Raw genomic sequence first — 12,242 nt, 5'->3', positions numbered from 1 at the left:
CGGTGATGCTATGTTCTCTGTTCTAGGGTATCAGAGGCCTTTTTCCTTCATCATCATAACACTGGTTACATTTTCTTGTTTTTACCTATTTAATGTCTGTCTTTCCTATGGCATAGAACATTTTATGAGGCAGGAACTGGATGTAGCCCTACTACCTGGCACATTGCTTTGAACCCCCCCAATATGAAAGAAATCTGCGTGGGCAACACAGGGCTGATACAAAAGCTCCACAGCGTTAGGGTCCCAGGTTCCTTTTTTCATTTTACTCAATTATTCGTCCTCATGGTGGACATGGTTGAGATCTCAACCTCGACCTCCTTAAGGTTACCTCATAGTCCCAAATGGTTGGCACCGCTGTGGTAGCAGAATAGTGGTCCCCAAAGATGTTCATGTCTTGACCCTCAGAACCTGTGAATACGGTACCCTGCATGGCAAAGGGACTTTATAGAGGTGGTTAAAGTGAAGGACCTTGATATGCCGAGAGAAGCCTCTGTTATGCAGGTGGGTCCAATCTAATCACCGGAGTCCCTAAAAGTGGAGAACGTTTCCCGGCTGCAGAAAATCAGAGAGACGGCAGCATAAGAAGGTTTGGGCTGCCATCTCTGGCTTTGAAGACAGGAAGGAGTGTGGGCAGCCTCTAGAAGCTGGAAAATGAAAGAAAACAGATTCTCCCCCCAGAGCCTCCAGAAAGGAACACGGCCCTGCTGACACCTTGATGTTATTTTAATTTTTCCCAGTTATATTGAGCTATAATTGACATACACTATTGTATATGTATATATTGCAAAGTGATTACCACGGTAAGTTTCATTAACATCCACCCCTTCACATAGTTCCAAATTTTTTTGTGATTAGAAATTTTAAGATCTATTCTCCTAGAAACTTCCAAATATACAATACAATATTGTTAACTATAGTCACCATGATGTATATTACATCCCCAGAACTTATTCATCTTATAATTGGAAGTTTGTACCTCCTGACCACCTTCATCCATGTTTCCAACCCCTCACGCCCTGCCTCTGGAATCCACGAATGTGTTCTATCTGTGAGTTTGTTTTTTTAGATTCCACATGTAAGTGGTATTACTCAGTATTAGTCTTTCTCTGTCTTACTTATTTCACTTAGCATAAGGCCCTCAAGGACCATCCATGTCCCCCCAAATGGCAGGATTTCCTTTTTCTTCGTGGCTGAGTGATCTTCCTATAAAATACCACTTTTTCTTTAACCATTAATCTGATGATGGACACTTAGGTTGTTTCCATGTCTTGGCTATTGCAAATAATGCTGCAATGAACATGGGGGTGCAGATATCTTTTCAAGAAAGTGATTTAATTTCCTCTGGGTAAATACCCAGAAAGAGAATTGCTAGATCATATGGTAGTTCTATTTTTAATTTTTTGAGGACCCTCCATACACTTTTCCATAGTGGCTGTCTCACACCTTGATTTTAGACCATTGAGACTCATGTCTGATTTTTGATCTATAGAAGAAGGGTAAGATTTGTATTCTTTTAAATGTAAGATTTGTATTCTACAAGTCACTAAGTTTGGGCATGCTTCTAAACTGAATTAGCTTTTTTTTTCTTTGCGGTACGCGGGCCTCTCACTGTTGTGGCCTCTCCCGTTGCGGAGCACAGGCTCCAGACGCGCAGGCTCAGCGGCCATGGCGCACGGGCCCAGCCGCTCCGCGGCATGTGGGATCCTCCTGGACCGGGGCACGAACCCGTGTGCCCTGCATTGGCAGGCAGATTCTTAACCACTGCGCCACCAGGGAAGCCCTGAATTAGCTTTTAAGTAGCCTTTTCAGAAGCCTTCACAATTCTTCTGCTTATATCTTAATGGCCAGAACTTAGATGATCACACCTGTTCATATAAAGGCAAAGGAAATAGTTTTTTAGCACTTGCACCTCAGACAGGTAGATTTCCCCTGACTCTTGACCAGAAGGAGGGGGAATAGATAATGGAAGATAGCTAGAAATTTCTGCCATCATTTGTTTAATGAAAGAGTGATTAGATGGATGTAGTTGAACACCTACAAAGTTAGGAAAGTGATATGATTTTCATAGAAAGTTATATTTCCCATTTATAAATTAATTTAGCAAATGGATAGTCTTCCTTTTCTTTTAAGTTAGCTAAATTTCATTCCATTTTGTCCCTCCCCATCTAACTTTAATCTTAGAAATATATGATTTTAAAGTTCCCATGCTTTCAGGTAATTAAGAACTACCAATATTCAGATTCCATAAATAAGTTCTCAGAGACCTTGAACCATACCAGCTTCTGCAAGAATAGAGTAGAATTACTTTTTTAATGTCTTCATTTGTTTTCTCAGCTTCATTTCTTATCTGACTGTGAAATATTCCATCTAGTTTCTGAAATAGGCTGAGAGTTCCCAGGAAAAAGCCAAATTTTTAAGGAGTCTAGATCGCTGGATGCTTCGATGTGCTGATTTTAACAGGGAAGCACACTGACAATTCTAATAAACACAACTGAATATTGTTGCTGTACTTCTCCTGTTGTTCCCAAGTCAGAAAACAGGCAAAGGGGGATCAACGCTGAGGGCTTCCAAGGGGTGGCGGAGGGCTTCCCGAATCCTGGACACTCAGACACTTCCTGTGTCCCTCTCCCCTTTAATTACATCACCCTGTGCTTCTGTTCGGTGGTCTGTGCTGGGACCAGCCCGTTCTGCCTCATCTTTGGGGCAGTCTTTGCTCCAGGCACTTTTCCTCCGTTTTCCTCTCTGTCGGCCCTCAAACAGGACATGGGGGTCTGGAATGGCTCCTGTTTCCGGCCTCTCTAACCTGGGCAGGTCCATCCTCGGCCGCCATGCCAGTCAGACCAGCTGGTGGGCAGACATGACTTGTAAGGAGCTTCACACCAAACGGCATCTCCTTACAAGGACTTCTAAGTTGTCATTCCATCAGCATCTCCCTGCGTCAAGAGAAAGCAAAACACATCTCCATTCCTGCTTCCCATCCCTGACACTAAACTTCTGGCCGATCATTTTCAGTTTTCACATCATTCCCGGCGACTCTGACTGATTTCATCAACCTTCAGTTCTCCCTGAATTCTCAAGCTTATCCTTTCTGAGCCAGGGATCCAGAAGTCTCATGCTGGGGCAGCCAGTGGTCCAGCACTGGGGTTCCCGCAGCTGCTGTAACCAGCCACATCACAGGCTGGATGCACAGATACTTTTAGGGCCATCTATGTTCAAGGCTCTAACCCAGATCAGTCTGAAGCCTCAGGCCCATAATTCCTCATGACATCACAGCCACCCAGTGGCTCAAAGAGAAACTTTCTCTGAGCAAAGAGAACTTCTGAGATATGATTATTGTTATCTGTGATTTCCCTCCTGCCACTCTCACAGACTACATAGGAAAATTTGATGTAAAGCATTCAAATGACTTGCGTTTGCCTCGCTCTGACAGTAGTTGTTGAGTAACTGTTATCCTAGGCCCCTCTGTTCCTGCAGGACCCTCCAGCTTAATCTTCATCAGTTATAATTTGACTATGTGGTGCTATTTTATTTCGCAGTGGTATATGCTGTTATTATGGTTTAAAAAAGTAAATAAATGCAACTAAATGTGTTTATTTGTCTCTATAATTTTATGAACCGTTGCAATTGTCACCACTGTGTCACCAGGGAAGCCCCGGGATTGCATTCTTAATTGATGTTTCACAACAAAGAGACTGTGTCTTCAGAACAAACTAATTAACATCACAAAAAAATCCAATGTCTTGGGCTTCCCTGGTGGCGCAGTGGTTGAGAGTCCGCCTGCCGATGCAGGGGACACGGGTTCGTGCCCCGGTCTGGGAAGGTCCCACGTGCCGCGGAGCGGCTGGGCCCGTGAGCCATGGCCACTGAGCCTGCACGTCCAGAGCCTGTGCTCCGCAGCGGGAGAGGCCACAACAGCGAGAGGCCCGTGTACAGGAAAAAAAAAAAAAAAATCCAAAGTCTTAACGGCATTTACTCATGTTCTATTCGTACTACATATTGTTCTAAAATGATCTTATGTTCAACTGACTGCATCAAAAATTTTGCAGTAGCTTCTTTAAATTGCCTTAAAAACACAGCAAAGCATTTGGATATAAGCTATAAAGTGTGGTTTCTCTGCATATTCCAAAATTAAAAAAAAATAATGCTTGCATGGAAATGTAGCAGCCAAGTTCCATGCAGAATGGCTTAATGTTATATAAACAGTGGCTTAACAAACTTACATCTATTGGAATAATTATAGATTTATTAAAAATATTGTTTTACTAAACTTAGTGGAAGAATTAGCCAATTTGGAGATTGTCACATCAGCAGCCGCTGTTACGAGTGGCTAGAAAAGACTAAGGCTGGCATGAGGTCAAGAATCTCGGCAAACTCCACCATCAACTCAAGGTTGGTTATAGAAGTTGACTACGTCCTGTCTTTTCTCCCTGAGGAGTGGAGTCAAGAGAAGGGAGGAGAGAGAGGTATGTAAAGGCTGTAAGCATGGTCAGCTTTGGTGAGAGGAGAACAGGTTTGAATCAGACAGGAGACTAATTTTTAATGACCAAACTTGTACACAGAATCTGTTACCCAGTGTGATAATGAATGGGAATAGGGTTGGAGATGAAATAGTTTGGAGACAGCTTATTCAAAGAAAGAAAACTATTTCATGATTATAATCCACTGAGTCGAGACAATAACTCAGTTATTCAATTATATATATATATATATATATATATATTCAATTATATTTGCATTGGCTTTGTTCAATGACTCTCATTCTGCAGCAATAGAGTTACTCTTGATTGAATAATACATCCATCTGCTCTTTTGAAAAAACTATTTGAACCTCTACAGAAGGACATAAGATTATCACACAAACTTGTGATTAAAAACTCCAAACACCACCCAGGCCGCAGCAATTACTTAGTTCATTGTGGTTTCTGCATGTCATTGGACTATAATGTAGCAGCAAATTGGATTTTTTTAGCAAAGGTTTTCAAAATGTTTGTATTTGATGAAATCTATGAAAATATAATACTGAGTTTAAATGTGCTTATAATTTTCTTTACTGTGGAAAAGAAGCTACAGGGAAAACAATGATCTTACCATACAAAGAACACTGAAGATGCTATTTTCAGAAGTTATGCTCACTTAGACCAAGGCCAAGGGAAAAAGTATAGTTTAAGTCCTTTGGAATAAGGAATACATAACTATATTTACACAGCTTTGCTACTTTTTTTTTTAAATAAAAGAACATAATTGCATCATTTAGGTAAAGGACTGTGTAGGAAACAATAAACATTTGCAAGCTTTTGGGTCTCATTTTGATTTAATGCCCAGAAGCAGATTGTGATGGTTCTTCCTTTATAAATTTTTAATAACTAGATAGATGTCCACCATCACTTCCAATCTCCCATTCCCCCAGTCAATATTACAGACAAAAGCATTCTTTCAGGATAGCAGGATAAATATATACCAATATATTAGTTCAGAACATAAAATATTTTGTTATTCCAGTGAACTGAAAGTTTAAGCATTTTTCCAAAGATTCTCATTGATACAGATATGCTATTTACCCATGATACAATAAAAAGGATATCATTCTTGTAGTTTCAAAAGTAGGCATAGTTTTACTGGGTTTCTTGGATGCTACTCCTATATCATTTGCTGATACATTATTCTCAAATACAGACATTTTGTATCCTAGCTTCAGCCCTCCATAAATATCACAGCTCAAGGTTCTTTCTGAAAAATGTCTGAGGAAAAAATCATCAAAAGGAAAGGATAAATGCAAGTTTAATACTCATTGCTAGATTCAGCAAGTTGTATTTACATAAAGAAAGAAATGCACTATGCATCACTTATTTAGTTTGAAACTGCCCACAGAAAAAGAATTCTTTGAAACATAAAAATATTTAGAATGTTTGTTAAGAATAATGGATGGATTGTAAGCAGCTGAAGGGGATTAGGAGTTCTGTTTCCTATGCAATAATTTCTACACGGAACTCTGAATTGCCTAAACGTTTCCTACTTGAAAGTGCCTGCCCAAAGCCAAAGTTAGTGGAAGAATCCAACCTTGAAGGAAAATGAATCGTGATCAAGAAAGAGATTTTTCCTAGTAAGTACAGAGGAGCAACCCAGGCTAGATAACAAGAATGAGGCTCGAAAAAGAAGAATGATCTCATTGACCCTGCCATACTGCTCAGGTGAAATATTCAACTGAAGAGTCTCACAAGAGAAGAGAACCCTTGTGAGTGAATGGTGATGATTTAAGTCAAAAAAAGGATAAGAAAGTGCTATTATTGCCATTTGGGGAAATGGCTTTAATTTCTTTCTTTTTTTTCACATCTTTATTGGAGTACAGTTGCTTTACAATGTTGTTAGTTTCTGCTATACAACAAAGTGAATCAGTATACATATATCCCCATATTCCCTCCCTCTTGCGTCTCCATCCCACCCTCCCTACCCCACCCCTCTAGGTGGTCACAAAGCACCGAGCTGATCTCCCTGTGCTATGCGGCTGCTTCCCACTAGCTATCTATTTTACATTTGGTAGTGTATATATGTCCATGCCACTCTCTCACTTCGTCCCAGCTTACCCTTCCCCCTCCCCATGTCCCCAAGTCCATTCTCTATGTCTGCATCTTTATTCCTGTCCTGCCCCTAGGTTCATCAGAACCTTTTTTTTTTTTTTTTAGATTCCATATATATGTGTTAGCATACAGTATTTGTTTTTCTCTTTCTGACTTACTTCACTCTGTATGACAGAGTCTAGGTCCATCCACCTCACTACAAATAACTCAATTTTCTTTTATGGCTGAGTAATATTCCATTGTATATATGTGCCACATCTTCTTTATCTATTCATCTGTCAATGGGCACTTAGGTTGCTTCCATGTCCTGGCTATTGTAAATAGTGCTGTAGTGAACATTGGGGTGCATGTGTCTTTTTGAATTATGGTTTTCTCAGGGTATATGCCCAGTAGTGGGATTGCTGGGTCATATGGTAGTTCTATTTTTAGTTTTTTTAGGAACCTCCATACCGTTCTCCATAGTGGCTGTATCAATTAAATTTCTTTAAGAATCAAAATACCCACAAATCAGGTACTATGAAAAAAGTGCAGTCATTAAGACATGATACAGAGAAACAAATATAGGTAGTTTTCCTTTTGTGCAAAGGCAACGTGAACGCCAGTACAGAGGAGAAATCAGGAAGGGTTAGTCCCAGGCTTCCTGCCTAAGTTTTAGAAAACCCCTGATCAAAGCTCATGATTAATATAAGTCTACAGAGAATTTCTGTACATTCATTTTTTATGTCTAAATTATGCTCATGCACCATCACACACAGTCAGAATTCTAGGAAAATGTGACACACTGAAAATTCTCTAGGATCAGTAATGTGTAAGTTCCATACATCTCTCAGGAAAAGTCAATTAGAAGAAATATTAGCGTAAAGTTTCTACAATTTGGAGTCATCAAAAAGATGCCATAAGGCATCAGCTTAATTTGGGGGGGATTAAAAACAAGTACAACTTGACTTCTCAATGTAACTTGTCTTTCAGTAGCTTTAAATGTAGCAAATGAGTTGGGTTTTCATATTTACATTCTGAATGGATTCCTAGGAAGAAAAAAATGATTTCAAGTCTTGGGACTTCCAAAGCAGCAATAACTTATTAATTGTACCTGTGGTGATCTTAAAGTACAGCATGAAAAACAGTCTTAGTGCCTCCAAAGATGCATAAAGTCCTTCCAAGGGGAGCAGGAGGGACAGCAGGAGAATCTAGCTGCAGAAGCGTCTCAAAAACGCTATTTACATGTTGAAGGAAAGGGTTGAATTAATCGTGTTACAGCTGTGAAGTTAATATGCAGATCTGAGGTCCTATCACAAGGGACTGTTACATACTTTTTAAACAAGTCACGCAGTCCCACATTTTCTTCCCTTTTACAGCTCTTGCATAGTAATAAATATATGTCCCACAGGTTTGCAGAATGAGGATCATGATGTCTGTTAATTTCTCAATAATAATAAAGATGATGATGTTGATTGGCAATTATAAAAACCACTTTTTACTGAAACCTCACAATGTGCCAAGATCCTTTCTAAGTTCTTTGTATGAATCATCTTACTTAATTCTTTCAACAATCCAGTAAAACTAGTGCTGTGGTCTTCCTCACTTTGCAGAAAAGGAAACTGAGGCTCCAGCAGATTATGAAAGTGCAGGCACTTTTGGTCACCTACCTGCAGTCATCCTCAACCTCACCATACATGCACACGTTCCCATTTCCTTCAAGTTCTGGAAGGTCTGGGGAGAATCAGGACCTTCAAGACCACAGTGACAAAAGTATGATGCCAAGCTGATGGGCAGATAACAGCAAAGGGAAATATCTGAAGGTTGTGATCAAGAGTCCCCATAATAGGCCAGATGTATGGTTGCTCATGTCCAGGCGAGTACACTGTTAACAAGAATGGCTCAGTAGTGCCTGTCATTGGAATAACACCCGAATCCATAGAGATGTTGTGGAAATTAATCTGAATCCGGTCTTTTGAGAAAGATTCACCATTTTAGAATGGACCTTTTGGGCAAAAATCAAAGTAGAGGGAGGCTTCTATTAATCTATCCAAGTGGGTAATTCCAAGAAATGCCTTCATGAACTAGCAGGAGATAGAGGGCTCTAGAAAGTTAGTATATAAACTAGCACACGTGGATGAGGAATATCTTATGAAACGGGGTACAACCTGGAAAAAATGGCAGAGGTGCTTGGGTTTATCAAGGGTCCTTAGCTCTGCTCTAGTTTTCAGAATAGATTCCCTACAGGCTGGAATTGAGGCTTACCTGTGGCTAGCCAGGGAGAGGTTACCAGCCTTTGAAACAGTAAATAGAGACCAACAGAAAATCTTTAGGATGCTCCTTTTGGAGTCATCTATCCTATTTATGATCTAGAATACTTGGTTGACTGCTTAATGGCATTTGAACAGGTAATAAAATGAGTAACTGGGACCACTATACCCATGTTTTTAAACTTTGAACCCAAAGAAACGAGAAAAAAAAATCCTTGACATGCACATTGATATTAGAAAAGCAGTTACAAGAAACAGTTCACAAAGGTTACCTTGAGCCGTGGAGGGAAATCAGCCTTTGGGGAACAAATCAACGCTACTATTATTATAGTTTTTAAAAATTAAAAAAAAATCACATCACAGGATTATTTTGCAGCTTACCTGAGTTACCATATTTGGTAACAATGCGAAACACCAAACAAACCCTGATTACTATCTTTATTGGTGAAGCTGGTCCTGTTTTTATATTTCACAGAGACTTTCGGGGTTCAGTGCTTTGCCTAAGGGTCCATAGTTTATAAGCCCTAAAGACAAGATTTGAATCCAAGACTTATGATTTGAAATTCAGTCCTCTTTCAACACACTATGATGCCAATTCCATGGAACAAATTTCCTCTGGTCTAATTTATTCCAAACCAATTAATAGAGAAAGAGATAAAAGATGATTTCCACCCAGTGAAATAAAAGTATGACTTAAAATGACCAATCAAATCATGAGTAACAAAATGCTATGGGTTGAAAAATGCTATGCTTAACTTATTATCCATAATTATTTTATTCATAAAATTGCATTTTAAAATTACTGTATAATCTGCATGTTACAGATGATAACTGGGCACTGATTTAAGTACTTTCTTCTGTCTTAGAAATTAGGTAGAGGTAAAGGTAGATGTTGGTGCATTTGTATGTAACTCAGAAATGTCATTTCTGGTTCCTGAATACATTTGCCAATGTGAGAAAATGATGACAAGCTCTAATTATAAATTTATTATAGTGTAGAACAAAGAGTAAACACCTCTGGAGGTTCTGGAGAAAACCCTTCAGGGATATTTGCTGCTTGGCTAAATCAAAAATTCTTTGTTAGCGTATGGACTTCAGTGGAGCCTAACAATTCTAAAAGTCTCTGTGTTGGTCAAGGCAAATTTTCTAAGATCTAAACCACAAATGCTACTTAAAGAAAATTTGAGACTATCATACAACAGTAGAATGTTTGCACAAATACAATTGATAACAAGAAATCTAAAAGATAGATTACAGTTTTCTTATTCTTTTTGTAATTATACTGTTAGGTTTCTTCTCTACAATTTCAAGTGGGAACTGTGCTGGCTTATGAGAAAAATGCTTAAGAAACATAACTAGAAACTTAACCCCAGATGCTCTTCCATTTGGATGATAATCAAAAGATGATTCTGCAAGAGTCATAATGAAAATTATGTGCTTTGTTGACGTGAGTTCTAGACAGAAATAATATTTGTATCATGTTGCATCAAGACAATTCTTTTCTGATCAGGATTTCACAATAGGAATCACTGCACTGATGTATTTAGTTGTCAGTAATCGTATGCTCCATTTACTATAATGAGGATTTCCTTCTCTGACAAACTTTATTTTTCCAGAATTAATATTCAAGCAAAGATAGCAATTTGCTATTCATATTTGTTACATTTACATCTTAGTCAATCCCTTTTCCCATTTTAAACACAAGAATGTTCAAAACCATTTTTCACTTAACATATGGGGCTGTGGTCACTGGGACATTAAACCTTTTTAAACTGGACATGAGGATACACTGGTAGTTGAGTTCCACGACAGCTTAACAAACGAAGTCATAAGGCCATTGTTTCAGAGTTTCATTGTATTAACATGTTCCCAAGGTTATTCTTTCTAATGGTATCCGAACTCTTTTTTGATTAGTATCCCATTTGTAATGTTGCTTAGATTACTATATATACTTAGTATTCCATTTCTAATGTTGCTTAGATTACTATGTATACTTAGTATTCCATTACTAATGTTGCTTAGATTACTATATATACTTAGTATTCCATTTGTAATGTTGCTTAGATTACTGTATACATATATATAGTATTAGTATTCCATTTGTAATGTTACTTAGATTATTTATTAGTGTATTCTTTTTAAAAGTGTACTTTAAAAGCATGATGGACTTACCTTAGAGAGCCCACCTACTTCCAAATAGAAGCAGATAATGAAAACATTCCAGGTGACCCAGAGGGCAGTCCATACTGTATACTGGAAAGAAAGGGTGGGGGGAAGAAAGATAAGAAAAATGTGGAGATGAAAGGCATGCATACTAAATGAATCGATAACAAAAATGTCAATAAGTGTGTCTTCTGGGAAGAAACAGGGCACGCTCAGAAAAGAATGCTCCTTATGTGGTCCCCTAAGGTCTCTAGAAATTAAAAATCCAATAGTTTCTACTGCTTTAAGTAGATGCCAATAAAACCAGACTTATTTTTACAGTGCTTTGCTGGCTTGCAGATGCAAGTTAAATCCAAGCGCTGATTTGATTCGTTTTCTGACCACCAGCTTTTCCAAGGGACACAATTATGCAAATTTTCTGGGGGCTATCTATCTATCTATCTAGCTAGCTAGCTTTTAGTTACAATAATAAATCATCAAAGGTTTAGGAATGTTAGTCAAAACCCTTCACTTCCATATCCCTGAATGAGGATCATGTTTGAAAATGGATGTATGGAGTAAAATTAACAACCTTTCAACTGTTGGACTATTTTATTGAGTGGAGTGTATGCCCCTAATATAATTATAGAATATAATGTGATTATGTAAAATATTTTTTAAAAGCACACAAGTTCTAATTATGGTAGGATTAATAAGTAAATCCTACTTATTAATGAGTAGGATTAAGAGTGAGCAAATAAGCAACATATTTCCGTAATGGGGAAATACCTTCCAATCACAGCCAAAAAACTCTAAACATGCCAGGCTTATTGATTAATTGGTTTTATTAATGTATTATGTATTAGGAAATGCCTTCCTCAAGAGTATTAGTCAGACTGAATTAAGGTAGCCTTAGATCAAGACTCATCAATAGAGAGGTCTTAGGGCTCTATTCATCCAGGCACTTTCTTAGGCAGACAAAGACACTGAGGTCTGGAAAACTGACGTATAGGAAGGCTTGGATGACTCAGGATGGAACTTACCATGGCAACACAATGAGCGGATCAAATACAATGGTTTGCTCATTCATTTCATTGTACTGCAAAAATCTATGAATTCGTAACGTCTTAAACAGGTATACTAATTAAATTATTGCTTTCTATTGTTAAATTAAGATAAATGTTGAAATAACTTATTAGCTATTGTTAAATTAAGATAAATATTGAAATAATTTATTAGCTTCTTCTATGCTCTGCCAAATAATGGACTTATGAATTTT

At 38.2% G+C, this 12,242-nt stretch overlaps 1 protein-coding gene across 1 annotated transcript in view; it reads right to left on the bottom strand.

Annotated features, from left to right (window-relative positions):
- The window catches only part of NKAIN3 (sodium/potassium transporting ATPase interacting 3), a gene marked incomplete at both ends in the record, with an annotated part of 525,204 nt that overhangs the window by 231,862 nt on the left and 281,100 nt on the right, over positions 1–12,242 (bottom strand). Inside the window, one exon of the mRNA XM_079722331.1 lies at positions 10,994–11,074. Coding sequence (XP_079578457.1) covers positions 10,994–11,074 — 81 coding nt within the window. The remainder of the gene's footprint in view (positions 1–10,993; positions 11,075–12,242) is intronic.

Source organism: Hyperoodon ampullatus, assembly GCF_949752795.1.
Source record: "Hyperoodon ampullatus genome assembly, chromosome: 17".
NCBI lineage: Eukaryota > Metazoa > Chordata > Mammalia > Artiodactyla > Ziphiidae > Hyperoodon > Hyperoodon ampullatus.
Note: the sequence above shows the minus strand (reverse complement) of the source record. Positions and strands in the feature narration are given on the sequence as shown.